The sequence below is a fragment of the Wyeomyia smithii genome, chromosome 3 (assembly GCF_029784165.1).
Source record: "Wyeomyia smithii strain HCP4-BCI-WySm-NY-G18 chromosome 3, ASM2978416v1, whole genome shotgun sequence".
NCBI classification, from domain to species: Eukaryota; Metazoa; Arthropoda; class Insecta; order Diptera; family Culicidae; genus Wyeomyia; species Wyeomyia smithii.
The window spans coordinates 36,172,927-36,194,559 of NC_073696.1; the positions used below are offsets into that span (position 1 = coordinate 36,172,927).

The following is a 21,633-nucleotide window of genomic DNA, read 5'->3' on the forward strand; positions in this document are numbered from 1 at the left end:
GCAATATTTTCGTTTCAAGCGTTTATGAAAAATTATTCTGGTAAGCAATATATAGAAAATCTGCTAAATTTTCAAAATCGATTAATTTTTTTTTCGGTCATCAGATATGCCGTTAGCCGTAGTCGAAACGACCAACGCCTTGGAACATAAGGAACTCTCGCTGCGCTCTCGCTCTCGTGCTTGGAAAATGGATTCGTATCTCCAAAACCGGCCACATCATGCTGTAGCCGAGCGAAAAGAGAACTTAAAATTTAGATGAATGCTCATGGGATGAGAACATCTGTATCTTCTTCTAACGGGAATTCACAGCTTACTTTCGGTTCAATTTCCTTTTTGAGCTGCCCATTCTTAGATACCAGAGCGCATGATTGATTTACTGTGAGGTAACAAATAACAATGTTTATATAGCGAAAGCCTTTATGCACGCTGATATTACCTATTGGAGTAATAGCTTTGTTTTCCTTTTCCAATTTCGATAAAAATTTTATCCGATGATAATAAAATAAAATAAATCACTTTTCATTATAGTTTTTGAAAAACTCGTTTTTGTTATTAATCCTGAAGCACGAATTTAAACTTTACATCTGAAAACTTCACTATCGTCAAATGCAAGCAAAGCGTCAGTCAGAACTTAAAATGAACTTTAAAGTGGGAATGAAGTACGACATAGACTTCTACTGAACTTTCGTCCTGATTAAAAGTACGGATAAAATGCTAACCGAACTTCAATTCTAGTTGTTTTGAAGTTCGCGTGTAAACTTTATGTGAACCTGAAGGTTCCAAAGTAAAGGAGCATGCAGCTTCTCATTGTGGTAGATTTGGTATCATTATATTGAAATCAATCCATAAGAATAATAGGATATTTCTCAGTGTATGCAATATTAGTACGCTGTCTAGTAAAGGCACTTTTTTAGAACCGTCAATATTGAAACGCTAACAGTGAACGCTAATTCTGGCCGGAAACAGGCTGACGAGTTTACAGAAAGAAGGAGAAGATTCGGTGACGTTCGGAAAAGTGTTGAGCTGACGCAAGCAACTCGGGTTAGATTGACGGAGAGAGAGAAAGAGTGGTCACGCATTAGTTAAAAAGAGATAGGTTCGGGAGAGTGCAGGAATGCCTACAGATCATGTCATGATCGAGAGAGAAATTTGGTGAAAAAAGAGATAAACGACGGAGCTAAAGACGCCCGATAATCCACCGAAGATCACCGTTCGACATTCTGTTGACTAAAGTTACCGCGATATGACGTGTTTCGTTGCAGCCACATCCCTGTCACGAACGTCATCCCCATACATTTCGCTTGAAGCCGTTTTTCTCTGGCTCTCTGGCTCGATTATACGTCAAAAGGCTGTCAGTGCTTGCGAAACAGCCGATTAAGCACCGTCCATGCCAGATCAACTGTTGCTGCAAGTGGTGTGAAGAAATGCAGAAAGCGAAAAACGATTGTTTTATTTTGAACGTTTTATGGATTTTGTGCAGAACATAAATGGTCACGTTCAAACATGTTTCAACACGTTCCGGATAGCCCTACATTAAATATAGTTAGAAGCACGCGAAAAATCCGTACTGTAACACATGCGGCACAATGAACAGAGCTTATGACCATATTTCCAACAGTAGCGCCATCATCATCGGCGGCAGCTTCAGGAAACTGTTGCCATGACATCGGTCTGGTTGCAGCAGATATACATGGCAGAAAAGCGTCACGACACTCATGAACTTTCGTGCTGATACGGATAAAATGCTAACCGAACTTCAATTTCAAGGGGTTTTGAAGTCCACGTGTGAACTTTATGTGAACTTTTAGGTTCCAAAGAAGAGGAGCAAGCAGCTTCTTATGAACTTTCAAGTTGCTTTCTAGTACTGACAGAACTTTATTTAGAATGAAGTTCGGTTTGCAAGTAATGTGTCCTGTTGTTCAGCTAGAAAGTTCCGCGGAACTAAATCTGAACCTTATGTGAACTTCTAAGTTAGTTTGTTAAGTGAAATTCGAACTTCTTGTTGCTTGGACGCTATCCGTAGCCATGCCAATGTTTTGGCCGCTATACGCTGCTATTGGTATCGGCTGTCCCTGCATCAGCTAGCCCAGCTGTTTTCGATGCTGAGACGCGCTCCGCTATCCGTTGCTATACCACAGGTGTGGCCGTTATCCGCTGCACTGCTACTGCTGCTGTATCCACTGCACTGCTACTGCTGCTGCTAAGGGAGGACTGTTGTTGTCGCAGTCTAGAATTATAATGAGCGGCTTCGGGTGAAACAGGCTCTTATATAGGAATAAAAAACCTATCGATAGTTATCAATAGTAGTAGGAAATCATCGATAACTATCGATAGCTATTTCAGTCGCTACTTCCCATCCTTACTCTTATACAGACAAATAGCAAATTTGAAATGGCAAGGTCTATGATTCTGTTGACCGTGCTTGGGAAGCAATCATATTAACGACTTATCAGATCAGTCGAATTTTGCGCTTCAACAAGGATTGACCATCCTCAATAATATAGATGCTTGTCATGATTTGGACATGATAATTTTTGAATTTTAATTATACGAAAAATTAATTTTTATGCTGATAATGAAAGCTTTTCGGATATTGTGCTCATGACTGAAGGAAAAGATAATTCAGTACGTTCTGAGACACGGAGATGAAGCCAAAGATATATATATATATATATATATATATATATATATATATATATATATATATATATATATATATATATATATATATATATATCTGTTCCAAATTTCTTGAAAGTGTAAATTGATTTGAGAGAAAATATTAACTCTTCAATTAGGTTTTTATTTCATCCTGAAAAGGACAGTTTGTTGTTTAATTCAATGTCTGATAAGATGCCGATCACATCTTTGCGTTTTCACTGGCAGTGCAAATAAAGTATTCCTTGGGGGAAAATAAACACTGAAAAGTTTTCCAGAACGTTCTTTTCGTTGGATGCATTTGTTAGTGTGCCTGCTATCGCTCAGAGACAGCATTTCACTAAAAAGCCACACTGCATCAGCTGGCCCTGCTTATATAGATGCTGAGACCAACGTCAAGGTAGTGGACGCTTTCGTTGCCATTGGTATCCGCTACCCTGCATCACCTGGTCCTGCTTTCGATGCTGAGACGCGCTTCGCTATCCGTTGCCATACCACAGCTGTGGTCGTTATCCGGTGCACTGCTACTGCTGCTGTATCCACTGCTGCTGCTAAAGGAGGACTGCTCCTCTTGCAGTCTAGAATTATAATGAGCGGCTTCGAGTGAAACAGGCTCTTATATAGGCCAAATTGCACATTTCAAATGGCAAGGTCTATGATTCTGTCGACCGTGCTTGGGAAGCAATCATATAACGACCAATCAGAGGCCGAATTTTTCGTTTTGACAAGACTTAACTATTTTCAATAGTACAATAGTTTGAATAATAGAATTACAATTATCTGCATTTGGGAAGAATCTTAGTAGATTTTCCAATCTATTGCTGCAAGAACGAAGAAAATCCATCGAATACTAACCGATTTATTAGCATTTGAAGTTGGACATATTTTTCACTTTTTTCGGTTTTAGATTTTTTTTTACATCCCTATGTAGCCGAACTTCCTGAGAGAAGTGTTCTACTTCAAAATTTTATTAAAATACAAAAATATCTCACTCACTCATGTATCCTGAGCACCTGGTGCAGTGGTGCATAGGACCGACGTGAAAGATTTCCACTGACGACGATTTCCAGCTTTCGCCTTGACCTGGGACCAGGTGAAGTTTTCGTCAACTTTTTTTATTTCTCTATTGAGGCTCCGCCGCCATGAGCCCCTAGGTCTGCCTCTGCTGCGATGTCCTGACGGGCTCCAGTCCAGCGGCAGTTTGCAGATTTCGCTTCCACCCTTTCGAAGTGTGTGGCCGACCCGACTCCACTTCCGTTCTTGAATTTCTATAGATATCGGCTTCTGATGACAACGACGATGGAGCTCAGCATTCGAGAACCAATTATAAGGCCACCAGGCACGAATTATAAACCACAGGCATCGGTTGATGAACACCTGCTGCATTTGAATGTTCTCCGCTGATACGCACCACGTCTCATTAGCGTATAATAGCACAGATTTCACGAGCCTGCTTAATTCGTGCACCTATGTCGATCTTGGTGCCACCGTCTGATGCTATTAGGCTACCAAAATATTGAAAACATTGACTTTCTCCACTTCTTGCCCAGCTACCATAATGTTGGGAGGATTTGCCGTGTTGACACCAGGTGATTTGGTCTTGTTAACATTGATGATGAGACCCGCCGCACAGTGGGGTGACTTCATACAAAGGCTGGCCAGCAAAAAAAGTGTCGATAAATGCGACAAAAACTTAGTATTTACATAACTTTGGGGCGCTGAACACGAATCTGGCATCCATTTTTTGTTTGGAACCGTCCATTAAACACGAAATCCGATTTTTAATGTTTTTTTGACATCTTTTTTGCTCACATTTTTTTTTATAGAATTATGTGATCTTTGACAACAAGTAGTGCCACTGGGCGTCCTCCCCATTGAAGAAATACGTAATTTATGGACAACCCTTCGAATCAAACAAATTTTGCCTAAATATATATTTTTCAATTGAAATAAAACAACATAAGTAATACAAACTAATTACAAATTGAAAAAATCATCATTATCCTCATCTTACGCTGTAATTGCTGAAATCTCCTGTTGAATTGTTTTCAGAGAATTTGAAATTCATTATACTTATCTGCAGGAAAAATTTCTTTCACTACTATTTTCATTGTTTCTAGTGATTTTCGATGTTTCATTGTTTCATATATATGTTGTCTTTCTAATCCGGTTTCTATGGTTAAACCATTAACTGGCAACTTACTAGACATTAAATTAGGCGGTGCCGCTGATGTTGAAGGCTCCATAATAAAATTCAACGAATTTATGAATTTGAAAACCAAGACACTGGAATCACATAACGTTTTAAATGAATACGAAAAGATGCGGAAGGCGACAAATTTTCTTTGTTTTTTTCTCATACAGCAAACTGTGTGCTTTACTTTTGTATGCAAAGGAGTGCGAAGCAAAAGCAATCTGCAAACGGGATATTGTTAGCCGGAGTTTGATGGTACAAATTTGTTGCTAGGATTTTCACTTCAAGCTAGGATTTTCACTTCAATCAGTTTAGCGAATTTCATGATCATAATTTGAAAAGGGCTGAATGTTTTCAATATTGTTTTTAATATGCAGGAAGTGATGAATTAGTTCAACATAATTAAGATTTCATAAATATTTGTTAACTGTTTTCTTTTTCAACGCGTATTTTTATAACTTTTTATTGATAAATTTTGTGATTTTCGAGTTCGATATCATAAATTTTCATTAATGGGGTATCATGGTTATGATTAAAATTATCCTGGATGAAATTTCAACTTAAAAAAATAAAAAAATCTGCTATCGCTTTTTCCACAAAAGTGACAATTTGCGCAGTTTTGCGCTACAGCGGACAGTATGCATTTGAAAGCTTACGTTTTTACCTAAATTTTGAATGTAGTCACAACGGTGGCAAACTGCGCAACTAAACTTTTAAGCTACTTTTCTACAAAAAATCACGTTTTTCTTTATTTTTTAGGTGTCAGGCCTACTATGACCAAATTTTACAATATCTAATGAAAGGGGTTTGTTTTGCATAATATTTACAACAAGTTTTCCTTCAACGTCAAAAAAATCCAAGCCATCATTGAAGCTACAGAGCGTTTCAAAGTAATGTACTTTTTTTCAAAAAATGTCAAAAATCGTCAGTATGCCAAGCTTTGAAAAGTCATAAAAAATTCAAATTTCATGATATTGCGCCCAAATTATGGATTTAGAAACTTGAATGTTATAGCAATAAAGGAAACGTATTATGAAACAGCTAACGAAAAAAAAAAATATTTTTTGTTGATGGCCAGCGATTCCCCACTGTGCGCCGTAGAGGAGCATTCGGTTAGGTCATTGAGCTTACTCTGCATATCAGAGCGCCGTTGTGATAGTAGTGCAATGTCATCAGCCAGGTCAAAGTCGTTGTGATGTTCCATTGTGGTAGGTTGCCAAAGTAACGCACGTTTCGGTACACGGTCAATCGCATCAACCAGGATCTCGTCGATAAGGGATCATCCATTAATAATGTCACGCAAAATTTGGAAATCGTCAACGGTCGCTGACAGCTTCCACCGAGTTTCACACAGCATAACTTGGGCGCAATAGAGTTTGCATGCTAGTTTCTGGTTACGGAAAAAATTGTTTATTATGATTGAGAGTGCTACGAGTTTCGCTTCGTTAAAGTGTCTCGTACTGATTTTCATAATGTAAGAAGTTAAAATTGTATTTGATATCTTGTTTAGCTAATTTAATGTATTTTTGAAGATCTTGTTAGGATGATAATTACCTATTTTGACAATTAATACTCTAGCCGAAGAGCCACTTAACAGTAAAATAATCGGTAATGATTGGTTATGGGTATGATTTGTGTAACTGTTTCTAGACATTTTTTGACGTTGACTAACGTCTATATCGAAGTTAGGCCCCTGAATTTGAAAATCTAGTAATTCAACCAGGGAAAACCAGAGAAAAGTGGTCAGGTTTTGAGCGCTTATTTTGCAGTCATCTATAATCAGGTTTTCGAGGTTTTGGCATCAATCGATCAGAAATTCTTTTACGGGTAAATTTATGTAACAAAAACAAACTTTTGTTTGAGATACACTATTGAAAAATTGGTAATTAATATCGATTGTCTAAATCATACCACGCAGCCAATCACTACCTCTCTTCCCAAGCACAGTCGACACTAACGGATACAATCGATCTGACTTTGTTGTTATTGTTGTTGTCACTTTCTGTTTCCGATGTTTATGCTGCTGCTAGCGGAAAAAACCTTGCAAATATGCATTTTTTTGTTGGTGTTAATATTACGACAGCGGCCGGCGCCCCATAATTCTGATTCCAAAACCGCACCAGTGACATGCGGACGCTAGGTGATAGCAGCTGAAAGGAGGAAATACAAAATAGTACCGGTCATCTCGTGCCGGTTTCACCCGTTATGCTGGTGGCTTTAGTAGTAAATGGCTACTGCAAAACACTTAAATGGCTGGAATTCTGGACGGACTAACCAGGAAACTATAATCGGCAACTGGCACCTTTTGGTGCCTCGAAATTTTGGTACAGAAGCGGCTAATTGAATTTTCTGTTTTACCAAATGCTGCTGCTAGCGGAAAAAACCTTGCAAAAATGCATGTTTGTGTTGGTGTTAATATTACGACAGCGGCCGGCGCAGCTTTCAAGAAACATTTGTCTCTACCATTCCATCATCTATGTAGCCCCGCCTTCTTTCTAATTATCTGACGAAGCCTTGGTATAAAACGTATCGTTCGAACATTTCACCCCATCAGTTTCACTACTAAACCGTACCGGATACATACGGACGCTCGGTGTTAGCAGCTAAAAGGAGGAAAAACAAAATAGTAACGGTCATCTCGTGCCGGTTTCACCCGTTATGCTGGTGGCTTTAGTAGTAAATGGCTACTGCAAAACACTTAAATGGCTGGAATTCTGGACGGACTAACCAGGAAACTATAATCGGCAACTGGCACCTTTTGGTGCCTTGAAATTTTGTTACAGAAGCGGCTAATTGAATTTTCTGTTTTACCAAATGCTGCTGCAAGCGGAAAAAACCTTGCATAAATGCATGTTTGTGTTGGTGTTAATATTACGACAGCGGCCGGTGCAGCTTTCAAGAAAAATTTTTCCTTACCATTCCATCACCTATGTAGTCCCTCCTTCTTTTTATTTATCTGACGAAGCCTTGGTATAAAACGTACCGTTCGAACATTTCACCCCATCAGTTTCATTACTAAACCGTACCGGCTACATACGGACGCTATCTTGAAAGAATTCTGGACGGACTGACCAAAAACATGGAGATATTCGGCACCTGGCCCCTTTTGGTGCCTCGAAATTTTGTTACAGAAGCGGCTAATTGAATTTCCTGTTTTATTACAAAATGCTGCTGCTAGCGGATAAAACCTTGCAAATATGCATCTGTTTGTTGGTGTTAATTTTACGACAGCGGCCGGCGCCCCATCATTTTGATTCCAAAACTGCACCAGCGACATGCGGACGCTAGGTGATAGCAGCTGAAAGGAGGAAAGACAAGAGTACCGGTCATCTCGTGCCGGTTTTACTCGTTATGCTGGTGGCTGTTAGTAATAAATGGCATTGCAAAATACTAAAATGGCTGGAATTCTGGACGGACTAACCAAAAACAAAAATATATTCGGCACCTGGCCCCTTTTGGTGCCTCGAAATTTTGTTACAGAAGCGGGTAATTGAATTTTCTGTTTTACCAAATGCTGCTGATAGCGGAAAAAATCATGCAAAAATGCATGTTTGTGTTGGTGTTAATATTACGACAGCGGCCGGCGCAGCTTTCAAGAAAAATTTTTCCTTACCATTCCATCACCTATGTAGCCCCACCTTCTTTTGACGTTGACTAACGTCTATATCGAAGTTAGGCCCCTGAATTTGAAAATCTAGTAATTCAACCAGGGAAAACCAGAGAAAAGTGGTCAGGTTTTGAGCGCTTATTTTGCAGTCATCTATAATCAGGTTTTCGAGGTTTTGGCATCAATCGATCAGAAATTCTTTTACGGTTAAATTTATGTAACAAAAACACTATCACTACCTCTCTTCCCAAGCACAGTCGACACTAACGGATACAATCGATCTGACTTTGTTGTTATTGCTGTTGTCACTTTCTGTTTCCGATGTTTATGCTGCTGCTAGCGGAAAAAACCTTGCAAATATGCATCTTTTTGTTGGTGTTAATTCTACGACTGCGGCCGGCGCCCCATCATTCTGATTCCAAAACCGCACCAGTGACATGCGGACGCTAGGTGATAGCAGCTGAAAGAAGGAAATACAAAATAAGACCGGTCATCTCGTGCCGGTTTCACCCGTTATGCTGGTGGCTTTAGTAGTAAATGGCTACTGCAAAACACTTAAATGGCTGGAATTCTGGACGGACTAACCAGGAAACTATAATCGGCAACTGGCACCTTTTGGCGCCTCGAAATTTTGGTACAGAAGCGGCTAATTGAATTTTCTGTTTTACCAAATGCTGCTGCTAGCGGAAAAAATCATGCAAAAATGCATGTTTGTGTTGGTGTTAATATTACGACAGCGGCCGGCGCAGCTTTCAAGAAACATTTGTCTCTACCATTCCATCATCTATGTAGCCCCTCCTTCTTTCTAATTACCTGACGAAGCCTTGGTATAAAACGTATCGTTTGAACATTTCACCCCATCAGTTTCATTATTAAACCGTACCGGATACATACGGACGCTCGGTGTTAGCAGCTAAAAGGAGGGAAAACAAAATAGTATCGGTCATCTCGTGCCGGTTTGACCCGTCATGCTGGTGGCTACTGCAAAATACTAAAATGGCTGGAATTCTGGACGGACTACCAGTAAACGAGAATAATCGGCAACTGGTACCTTTTGGTGCCTCGCAGTTTTATAATAGAAGCGGTTAGTTGAATTTTCTGTTTTACAAAATGCTGCTGCTAGCGGAAAAAACCTTGCAAAAATGCATGTTTGTGTTGATGTTAATTTCACGACAGCGCTAGGTGTTAGCAGCTGAAAGGAGAAAAGACAAAATAGTACCGGTCATCTCGTGCCGGTTTCACCCGTTCTGCTGGTGGCTGTTAGTAATAAATGGCTACTGCAAAATACTAAAATGGCTGGAATTCTGGACGGAATAACCACTTAACGAGAATAATCGGCAACTGGTACCTTTTGGTGCCTCGAAATTTTGTTACAGAAGTTTTGTAAAAGAAGCGTTGCAATTCCCTCTACTATTTGCTTCAATGGAATATTTTTTTTTATAAGAATACGGTAGTCAACGTCATGCGGTCGTGCCTTGAATACCACCCTCCTACTTTTTTTTTGGTCTTGATTCGCTTGTAAAGACTTGATAAAAAATGAAGTTTATTCGAAACGTCGATGTGAGAGAACAAAATCGTTTTACTTTCATATTTTAAAGACTGCGAAACCGAAAGAAACTCCTCCGAATCATAGTTTGTTTAAAAAAAATAATTCTAAGAATAAGCTGTAGGACAGAGATAAGGTTTTATTTGAGAAACATATAAAAATCAACCCAAAGTTCAAAAATAAGAATGTTTTCTCAACTCCTCTAACGCAATAAAATAAATCAAGTGCTGTAAACATTTACCAATTGAGTTGAAAGAAAAACCAATTTGGTGTTCAAAACATTCAAAATAGTGGCATGCTTGAAGCGATTTTTGTTATGTCCTAAACAACTTTCCGTACATAGGTAGGTACATTTATTACCAATTGACTTCTTGCTTACTGTGAAATCATTTCAGACACGCACTAACATCTTGGACGATTTCAATCCATAGTAATACCCCTTCCAGCTATTCCAGCACATCGCGGTTGCATATTCAGTTGTAGTTCCTTTGACATATTTTCCGTTCAGATTAGCCCAATGACAATTGCTGTACCACCAGGCACCGTGATACGTAACAGCGCAGTTGGAAGTACTGTTATCGTTGTCTTGATCCATGGTGGTGAACTTTGAATTTAGGACTCGCGTCAAGGAATCACCCGCCGTGCCAGTAAACGTTCCCAAGCTTTTCAAAATGTATTTTTCCGTTTCGTTTCCTATTTGGAAGGATGAAAATTTGGCGTCGGCTGAGTTGTCTTCCCAATCTTCTAGCAAGAAGTGAATCTCCCGAGGTTGAGTAGCTGTTAACTGCAATAATCAATTATCAACTTCAATAACATCCTCAAGTTAATCATTTCGTACCCGATGAATCTTATCATTTCCCAGCCAGAATTCACTATCGAATTCTCCAAATCCTTGTCTGTATTGGTCCCAATTTCTATAGAAATCTACAATTCCGTTGAACCTGTGCTGTATGACAACCCAACCTCCGCTTTCGTATTCCGTGTCGCACAACACGGGAAAACCTTCGTCTGTACTATCCAATTTCAATACATATTTACCAGAACTAGTAGCTTCTCGACAAGATTTAATGACTTTATCTGAAAAAGAGAGTTTATGTTTGATCAAACTTCAAATCATTATTCGTTTCTTATACTACAACGTTCCGGTTGAGGAGTCTCATCGATGATTCCATCGCAACCACTTACAAGAGAAGTTCCGTTGGAAAACTTGATTTGTACTACTGGTTGCTCTTTGAAGTATTGCGCCAACCGATCGGCCATATTCATATTTGTACACCTGCAAACGATCATTATATTGCAGCTTTGTGAATTATCATTATTTTATAGACTCACGAATTACTAGATCCCTCTCCCTCCGGTTGCACTGCACTACAGTCGGGCGGTTTACTGATATCCTCCTGCGTTATGAGGTTTGCCACTTGTTTGATCCGATTCAATGTTCTCTCCATATTAAGTAGGACCCATGTAGCGCGTTGAATCTCACCTGTTAGTACGTTATACTCGTTTTCTAACCAACAAAATTCATCCTTCATGCAATCTGAGTTATTTTCAATGGAACTCTCGCAGAATGTAGCAAGAACCACGCGAGGGCTAAGTAGGGCTGATAAAAATATCAGTGAAAGAAAGTTTTTGTTCTTGGTCATCCTTATTTTGATATATTCGTTGTGAACGCTAACACGCTTGAAGCAAAACGGACTTGCAAATTGAAAACAAATTGTCTCTTATCACAAAATGTAATAAAAAAACTGTCTATTAGTTATTTTTTTGCGCTTAAACAATTACCATAAAACGTACTCAATAACCTTCTCGATATATAGTCCCGAATGTCTAGGTTGTCGATAAATTATATTAGTTATCAACCATTTATGGTCCCAGCTTATTAGGGTTGTAACAGATAAAAAGTGATAAATGTTTAGGATCCCTGGAAATAGCCATAAAAGAACTCGGTGCTCAATCACCCAAAAAATACTCCACGTCAGGTGTCCTCCTTCAGTTTCATATTCTAATGAGACTCTGAACAGTTGTTATAATGTAAGAGTTCCATAATCGAACAAAAACCGGACAGCATTGATTATTTTTATTCCTGTCAATATACTGCTCATCCTGAATCCTAGTTTATAGCGTAAAGATATTGATTTCATCCATTCCAAAACAAGAAGAAATAATTGGTTAAGTGAAACATTAAATCCGGCCCATGGAAAACAAATTCAGTTTCAATTGTCAGCGAAACAATCTATGCGGCCATGTAAAAGGTCTGTGGTGAACAATGCCCTGGCCGTGTCTCTACGGACTTGCGGCTTTCATAGCTTGGTAGACCGTAGCGATCCGTCCACAGCAGTTTACAAAGAGCAAATCTTAAAAAGCACCGTTGAACTGATTCTATTCTTTCCACCTCATTGTTGTAATGAGGAGTCCAGACAATTGATTCAAGGCAGTAGATATCCGTAAAGTCTTCAGCGATACTGAAGATGAATCCCAGAACTCTCGAGGCTTTGTCGAATATAAACGAAATGTGAAGCTCGAAAGTGAGCTGGGAATCCAAAATTACCCCCAAGTCTTTAACTTGGTTTACGCGCTTGATTTCAGTTGCTAGCGAAGCGTATTTTTAAGGTATAGTCTGTTTTTTTTTCGCGAAAATGATGTAATCGAGCAGTTGGATGGATTAACGTCCATACGGTTTAAATGGCACCAATCGGCAAAAAAATCTAGCTGACGTTGAAGAAAGTGACAGTCTTCAATTGTGTGAACTCGAAGATAGAGTTTGAGGTCATCCGCGTAAACAACCGTGGTCCTTTAATTACTAGGTTCACGTCATTAAAATAGAGCAGAAAGATAAGCGGTCCTAAGTGGCTTCCCTGCGATATTCCAGACATAGCGTCAAAATAAGAGGATTGACTATTCCTAATAGCAACGGTTGAACGAGAGCGGGGGCCTAGTGTGGTTGGTAACGTCTCCGCTAACCACGCTCGACGCCTGGGTTCGAATCCCACCGCCGACATAGGTGTCGATGGTTGTGAGGTGGCGTGATCCACTCACAACCAACCCAACTGGTCTAGATTCAATCCTAGCCGACACCGGGAGATTTTCTGAGGCGAAAAATCTCTGGGATCACGCCTTCCATCGCATGAGGAAGTAAAGCCGTTGGCGCCGGTCCGTTAATTAACGGGTCGTGAGTTAGGGTCCTGGGTGTGGAGTCGCCTCTCTGGGCGTCGGTGATTGGCCACAACAGTGGCGGAACTAGACCGACGGAAAATAAGCGAGAATAAAAAAAAAAAAACGGTTGAACGACGACCGGTAAGGTACGATTGAAACCATAGTAAAAAATTCCCGTTGATTCCACAATTGTCAAGTTTTGCAACGGCTATGCGATGGTTCAGTTTATCGGAGGTAGCTGTCAAGTCAGAGTAAATGAAATCCGTCTGAGCACGTTTCACCATACTGTCACTGATGTACGAAGTGAGACAAAGCGAATTAGTGGCGGTGGAACGACTGGCTGTGAATCCATGTTGATGAGTGCTTATGAAAGCTTTGCAGTGAGCGAGCAAAGGCTCCATGATGACAAGTTCGAACAGTTTGGCAACAGCACAGAGCAAAGTGATGCCACGATAATTGCTCACATCGTTTTTGTTTCCCTTCTAGTGTACTGGAAACATGTACGCCAATTTCCAGCAAGACGGGAAGACACCGAAAGTGACAGATAGCTGGAAAACATGCAGAAGCGGAGATACTAGGAACCTCCAAAACTGCTAGGGACGAGACTTGAGCTTCCTCTGTAAATCTATTTGATATCGGAGAAAGCATCGTTTCGCAACACTTTTGTATGTGTGGTTGATTCACATAATGACGTTTTAGGGATAGTGTACGGTGCTTAGCGAATTTTTTTTCAAGGCTCTCTTCTCGGTTTTCAACTGCCGAAGTTCTCTCGTTTGCCACGAATGTCGGGGTGCATAATGCTGGCTCTTCTTTGAGACGTATCGGTCGATGGCATAGACCAATACGTAGGAGAGTTTAAGCGGCGTCTTCGGCATTGACGGAGTCTAAAATCGAATTCCAGTCGAGCTCGGAGAAAAACTCAACGATAATGTGGTGATCGGCCTTGTGGAAGTCGTAAAATATGGTAGCGGATGCAGTGTCAATATCGCATTCTAATTCGGGGTTTATCCCAAGTAACAAAACTGGTTTTATCAAAGTTTTATAGCACTGTTTTGGCTGTATAAAACGCTATAAAACCTTTATAAAACCAATATTGTTATTAGGGTAGGGTTACTAATAAAGGTGGCTAGTGGGTTATCTATTTTACTAATGCAGTAGGGGCCTCGCACAAATATGGGGCAATGTCCTGGGCACTCACAAAGCAGAGTTCTGAAATGCAGTTGTCGGCAAATACAGACTACCTGAAGGTTAGTTCACATCAGTCTTTGTCAAGACTACCTATTTTTTTAAATTCATCATTTGTTTTTGACTTTTTCTTCGTATCACCTGAAATGACAGGGCGAAAAAAGAAACAAACATTCTCTCTCGGACGATACGAGTGTCTGCAGCGAAAAGGTATTTGATATTTTGCCTGAGCAGAAATTATTTCTCATGAATCTATACAAAATGTTAATTTGTTTAAAAAAGAGAAACTTCCACCTATTGTGGTTTTACCTACGACACCAAATCAAAATTACTTTGACAGAATTACTTGGCATAGCCCCTACCCAAGTAATTCTTATGAAACAAAAACCACGAGGCGAAAACAGTCAGAAAACTGGAATTTCTCTTGTTAATTATTTGATTCATTTTAACTTTATTTTAATTTTATCTATGATCAATTCGACCTGAAATAAAATATTTAATAAGTAAGTGCAATTTGCGTGATTGATTGTGGGTCGTAGAAATCATCTTCACAGGGAAGTTACGTAAGCTTTCGACTGCTTTGAAACTGACTTATTTTGAGTCGTATTGAACTGACGTTTTCAGTACATATGACAATTTTTTTTCTTCCTTTATCAGTTACAACAGGTTTTCAGTAATTATCTAGATATTTATCGTTTCCAACCGGATTGTTTCGGTTTTTTACAGAAATCGATTTTTTGTTTTCTTTTACTATTTAACTCAATTTCAAATTTTATATTCGTTCCCGGGTCCCGGGAATTCCCGTTTTTTTACCTGCAGAAATAATTGAAACTATTTTGCCTTGAGATCCTTTACATTAATTGTATTAGGAAACTGCTAACCGATTACCAAAGATATTAAACGCGAACTAATATTGTGGATGATTTTAATCCATAGTAATACCCCTTCCAGGTATTCCAGCACATCGAGGTCGCATATTCGCTTGTAGTTCCTTTGACATACTTTCCGTTCAGGTTTGATAAATGACAATTCTCGTACCACCAGGCACCGTGATACAAAACAGCACAATGGGACTTGCTGGAATCGTTGTCTTGATCCGCAGTCGAAAATTTGGAATTCAAACCACGTGTCAGGGAATCTCCGGCCGTGCCAGAAAATGTTCCTACACTCTTCAAAACGTATTTCTCCGCTTCGTTGCCTATCTGGAAGGAGGAGTATTTGGCTGTTGCAGAATTGTTATCCCAATCTTTTAGCACGAAGTGGATCTCCCGAGGTTGAGCTGCTGTTAACTGCAATTATAAATTATTAGCTGTAATAATACCTGCAAGATAATCACAGCGTACCCGATGAATCTTATCATTTCCTAGCCAGAATTCACTATCGAATTCTCCAAATCCTTGCCTGTATTGGTCCCAGTTTCTGTAGAAGTCCATAAATCCATTGAATCTATGTTGTATAATAATCCAGCCTCCATTTTCATATTTCGTGTCACAAAACACGGGAAAACCTTCGTCTGTACTATCCAATTTTAATAAGTATTTACCAGAATAATTAGCGTCTCGACAAGATCTAATAATTCTATCTAAAAATAAAGTTGCTGTTAGATCTGACCTATGAACATAATTTTCTGTTCATATTACACTGGTCTAATTGAGGAGTTTCATTATTGATAGTTCCATTGCAACCGCTGACAATAGAGCTTCCATTGGTAAATTTTATTTCTACAACAGGCTGCTCTTTAAAATATTGCGTTAACAGATCGGCCATATTCACATTTATACAACTGCAAACAGATATGACAACGCTATTGACGAGCACATATACTTAATGTATTCTAAGTATTTAATAGACTCACAAATTGTCCTTATCGGGATGCACTGCACTACAGTCTGGAGTTTGACTGGGAATTCTACAGTCCTGTGTTATGAAAATTGCGGTTTGTTTGATCCGGTTTATTGTTCTTTTCATATTAATTAACGACCAAGTGGCACGCTAAATCTCATCTGATAGCAAATTATATCTGGAACGGATTCACGCATTAGTTACTAAAGTAAAATTTACCAAGGTATTACAAACTCGTTTTCTAATAAACAAAACATTCTTCATACTGTTTATATTGTTTTCAACAGAACTTTCGCAAGATTCAGCTAAAACCACACAAGGGCTAAGTAAAGTTGAAAATAATATCACCGAAAGGATATTTTTGTATGTTGCCATCTCAATCCACTTTTCGATATTTTCGCTGTGAACACTAAAACCGTTGAAGTGAAACTGAATTGCAATATGAAAATGAACTGTCTTTTATCTTAAAATGTGGTCATTAAAATCTGTTCGTCATTTAAACATTGCCGCAGATAAGAATGGTTCACATAGATAATTGGGACAAAACTCAAGTTTCCTGTGTAGCTCTGGAAATGATGATAATATTTTGAAGTGCAAAATCACAACATCCTCTCGGGGGAATCCCATCGTCAAAAGTCCCACTTGCGAAACTTTGCAGAAGTTGTTTTAGTGTTGGAGTTTCTAAATCGAGGAAACAGTCGCGCGATAAATGTCTTGCCCTTTACTCTCCTGAGCGGAGCGACAGACGCGTCATCATACAGAGTGGGCGCAGCACTAAGTCACTTGCTTTTCAAACGCTTAACCCACATGTAGGTTGACAGAGAGGCATATGCGATCATTTTCGGCGTTAAGAAATGTTTCCAGTTCTTGAACGGCCGGAAGTTCACGTTGATCACAGATAATCAAGCAGTATCCAAGATATAGGGCGATAAGGAACTACCGATGATGTCAGCCATATGCATGCAACACTATGCGACCTACCTAAAATCGTTCGACCATACGATCCGGTTCTGAAAATCAAAAGACCGTGATAACGCAGACGCAATGTCTCGGATTCGTCTGCTATTGAAAGAACCGAATAAGGTGACTGAAGAGGCCGATGTTATTGAGCTTAACCAGATTGAAACCTTGCCGTTGACTGCTGCGGAGCTTGCTTGGTGCTTGTTCAGGAGATCAAATACGACCAGCCTGTGGACCCAACAGACTGATTCGCTGTGAAAAAGAGGTTGCTTACTGCGGAGTATACGTGTTTACGTGTCACCAGCAGCGAAGGAAAAAAAAACACCTCTAGCGATTAATGAATACATAGGTATAAAGCCAGTGGTGGGCACCATTCCGCTAATTCGCTAATTCGCTAGTTATCGACGCTAAAATTAAGTTAGCGATTCAGCGATTTCGCTAATTTTTGAGCTGGTTAGCGAAACTGTTAGCGTCGCTAAAATTTTGGCCTTCGAAACGCTAATCGCTAATTCGCTAAATTTCGTGGAGAAGCGACAATAGAAATACTTAGAAAAACTGTGAATTGCTGATGGCGTACGTAAATTGCTTCGAAAGATGAACATACTTTACTGCGAAAGTTACTTTTGTCAGTTTTTTTACCCTAGAATTGAGTTCCAGTTATCGTACAAGCCACAGGAGCATTTTGAAGAACAAGCACAAGGTCTAGATTGAATTTTTGACACACCAAGAACTTTGGTAAATTGCAATGCGCTTGAAATTATGACAACTTTGGTTCTACTTTTTCGATTCAGATAATTATTGAATTTTCATGAAAACACTCCTAAGAGTATCTATTTTCAATGCAAGCTAAATAACTTTAGTTATTCTTGTTTTTACAAAATCAAATATGAATACCGTTTCGTGAACCTCTTACTGTAAATAGCTTTAAAAAGTAATTGTTTTCGTTTGTTTAACCAAAACAGATCAAAGTGGTCCAAATCTTACAAAACACGAGCAATAAATATAGCGATATGACTATTACATATTTTAAAGTTAGCGATTAGCGATTAGCAAAAGTTCCGCTAATGTGGGTTTAGCGTTTAGCAATTATCGAGCTAAATTTTCCGGTTAGCGACTTAGCGATTAGCATCGCTCAATATTCGGTTAGCGGTGCCCACCATTGCATAAAGCAAGCTTAAGATGCGTTGATTTCGTCGTCAGTATGCGAAAAACAAAGTATCGGTGCTGGTGCACTCTCTTTGTTTTCCTCTTCACGATATATTTCTATTCATTAGTGTACACCACAACAAGTGGTTTTCAATTTGCACAACTCGGTATATAAAGTTATTCGTCTCTATTACACAGAGCGATCAGATCTTGTTATATTCTTATTCATTTGACTCATGAACAGTGTTGCCACATTTTCATCTGTACCAGAAGTGTAAAAATCTTTTTCATCTGTATTTTTTCTTTGAAAAATCTGTACCAGAATCTGTACCAATAAAATTTGTGTTGCTTAAGAGGTCAGTGTAATTGACCTTTAAAAAAAAACAAATTACAGAAGCTGCAAATTATTTATTTGGTTGATGATGCCTATAAATAGTCTAATTGAATTTGGTTTGCATACTACTAGTCAATGCAAGTTTTGAGCTACCTCCACGCTGTTTAATCAACTGTTTAGATCTCAAGATTGCGTTCATTGTATCATTACTCAGCCGATTTCGAAGCTTGGTTTTGTTGTTGTTGTAATCCGAAAAAATACGCTCAACGTTCGCAGATGAATGTAGGAGTGGGAGAGCCTGATGAAGCAGAGATATGAAGAACTGTTCGGATCGAGCAGTCAATCGCGATCTACCGAAAGAACAAAACGATTTCTGACACGTTTCGAGATGATTCGCTTAAGTGATTAATTCACGATTACACTAAATTGGCAATCTCTTAGTATTAAATAAAGAAAATTTTTAAAGCCGTTTTTTTTTTCCTTTTTTACATGGGGGCTCAACCGGGATTGCCTCCTAGTGTTTTTGGTGCGTTTTTTCGTCCGTGAAATACAAACGGATAATTGCGACGCCATATTGCGTGAACGGAGACAGAAAAACCCCCTTATTCTGAGTGTTGTGAGATTAGAGAGAAATCTCTACACTATGAGCTGTGAGAATCAAGTGAAATCTTCTCTGTGCCGAGAGAGAACAAAGCAGTGTTTGTGAGACTGACGAACGAGGTTGTAGCAAAATGTCTGAAACCGAGGAGCAACTCGCGCTACTAACAAATAAAGAGTTACGTGATATGTGCGAGGAGAGAAATTTGTTAACTAGTGGCAAAAAAGTGTCGCTCGTGCGAAGGCTGCTAGAGTACAGTGCAGTCGAGACTGCTGATCCTGAAGCTGTGACATCGACGCCGAAAGACCCAAAACAGTGCGAAATGAGTTCGAGTGACGGTGAAGAAAACGCGCGTCCGCCGCAGTTTACTTTTAACGACTGCGAAGTTGTTCGTGAGTAGTTCTTCTGGCCTCAACAATTGGGTTGACTTAAGAGCGGCCCTTCAAGAAGAATTCGAAGATAAAGTGTCCAGTGCGGAAGTTCACGAGCTGCTGCGTAATCGCAGAAAGAAGACCGACGAAACTTTCTTGTTGAGTTTTGATTCGAATGGCCAGAAATCTAGCATGCTTAACTTCTTTGGTCCCGAAAATGCAAGCCGCTGAGTAACTAGCTGTGCTCACATGGGTTATTGAAATCCTAACAGATATTATAAACTAGTTGAGCGTTGCTCGGGGTCAACGGGTTTAAAATTCAGAATAATTTCTTATATTTTTTACTACGTCTGTAGCGCAACTCACTTCAGAAATATTATTTTATTTCATGAAAAAATCTCTATGTTTACTAAAACGTAGTTTTCCGTGCTTGAAGAAGCAAAAAAATCTTCATTGGACGAATTCATATTTCCTTCAAACAAAACCGCTACTGGAATCTAGGAATATGACAACACAACGCATTTGCGACGCTCGCTCCAGTTTGTCATAGGAAGCTTCACCCAACGCTTCTGTTTATTCCGCTTCTCAAACGCTCAACGCTTCGCTTCATTTGACGCCTCAGTATGTCAGTAGCCTAATTTGTGAAGATGCATACAAACGGATCGGAAAGCCCTTGCTCACCAATACCGGTGTTTAGTGGGTTTGGTGCGATGAAGACGCGAGCCAGCGGTAAAATCGTAACCGATGTATGTGTTGATTCGGAAATATTTCCAGCCATTGTTTTTTATGTCGTACCAATTGGTAGCATGTCGTACGACGCTATTTTGGGTATCGATGCTTTGAATCGGTTGAATGCAGAGATCAGCAAAAGAGGAGTGATCAGCAAAAGAGGAGTGAAAAAAACGGCGTTCTAGCGAGTGCGACGAAATGAATGAAATCTTGATGATTTTAGAACAAGATAAAAATAATTTGGAAACCGATGTGCCACCACGGTATGCTGACACGATTAGAGGGATGATCGAAAGTTACGCACCAATAAGGGATGTTAAGTCATTTCATTCTGTGCCGAACACGCATCAGTATCGGACGTGTGATCGGTGATCGCTCCGATAGAATATAAAACAAAAGACGTGTGAACAAGTGTTGGCATTGTTTGCCTGGTCGAGTGAAATAAATCCGGGTTCAAGGTCGCGCCTTTGTGCAACTGTTTCGCATCGTGACTACCAGCTGGTGCGTAAGCCGATTTGGCTGCTGGCTGAATTGTGCTACAGCAGTGGACAAAGACACAAAAGAGGAAAAAGATGAAGCCATCAGTTGACAGTGAGTTGTATCGCTGTGTGGAGTGATCTCACATCTGGCTCGCTGCTGGTGGCTGTTTGGTGCTGCTGTATTGGTGCTGCTGGCTGTAACGGCTGCAACTTCGAACGATCGGACAACCAGCCTTACTGAAGAAAGAAGTAAAAAGGTACGTGCTCTTGTCGGCGCTAGTGCGCTAGACTTAGCGGGATGGATGTAGATCCCTCGCCTCCCGCGCCACCATCCCCGAACCCCTCTGACCCTGACCCTTCTGTTACCCCCTCCCCTGTTCATTCTTCAGTCCCCCCTCGCCCCAGGCTTTACCCAGACGGAGCCCAGGGCAGCTATGCTGTCTATTTTCGGCCAAAGGCGGGACCGAAATCGAAACAGTTGAACCTCTTGCAGATTTCTAAAGACCTGACGAAGGAGTACAAGGGCGTGACCGAAATTTCCAAGGTCCGGCCTAACAAGCTCCGTGTCGTGGTCAGTAACCTGGAAGAGGCCAACGATATAGCTTGCTCTGAGCTCTTCACACGCGAGTATCGCGTTTACATACCCGCACGAGACGTGGAGATCGACGGTGTCATAACCGATTCGAGTCTGTCCGTCGAGTGTATACTGGCAAGTGCCAAAGGGTGCTTTAAAAACAAAACCTGTCCCGATGTAAAGGTGCTCGACTGCAAGCAATTGCGGTCAGCATCGATCATCGGTGGCAAAACAGTATACACCCCGTCAGACTCGTT

At 40.0% G+C, this 21,633-nt stretch overlaps 2 protein-coding genes across 3 annotated transcripts; both read right to left on the reverse strand.

Moving 5' to 3' along the window:
• Positions 1–10,329: 10,329 nt before the first annotated feature.
• On the reverse strand, positions 10,330–11,526 carry LOC129728224 (ficolin-2-like). Its single transcript, XM_055686643.1, has 4 exons — positions 11,338–11,526; positions 11,142–11,281; positions 10,844–11,082; positions 10,330–10,789 (listed from the first exon to the last, which is right to left on the reverse strand). The coding sequence occupies exons 1-4, from the start codon at positions 11,451–11,453 to the stop codon at positions 10,397–10,399; spliced, it is 888 nt and encodes a 295-aa protein (XP_055542618.1). The 5' UTR covers positions 11,454–11,526; the 3' UTR covers positions 10,330–10,396.
• A 3,290-nt stretch (positions 11,527–14,816) lies between these two features.
• On the reverse strand, positions 14,817–16,616 carry LOC129730411 (ficolin-2-like). Of its 2 annotated transcripts, none has more exons than XM_055689727.1 (5): positions 16,420–16,616; positions 16,199–16,363; positions 15,984–16,147; positions 15,687–15,925; positions 14,817–15,632 (listed from the first exon to the last, which is right to left on the reverse strand). In XM_055689727.1, exons 2-5 carry the CDS (start codon positions 16,309–16,311, stop codon positions 15,240–15,242), a joined length of 909 nt encoding a protein of 302 aa, XP_055545702.1. In that variant the 5' UTR covers positions 16,312–16,363; positions 16,420–16,616; the 3' UTR covers positions 14,817–15,239. The 2 variants fall into 2 exon arrangements, with proteins under 2 accessions (XP_055545702.1, XP_055545703.1); XM_055689728.1 differs by having other exon boundaries at positions 14,820–15,632; positions 15,984–16,126.
• Between the last annotated feature and the right edge of the window lie 5,017 nt (positions 16,617–21,633).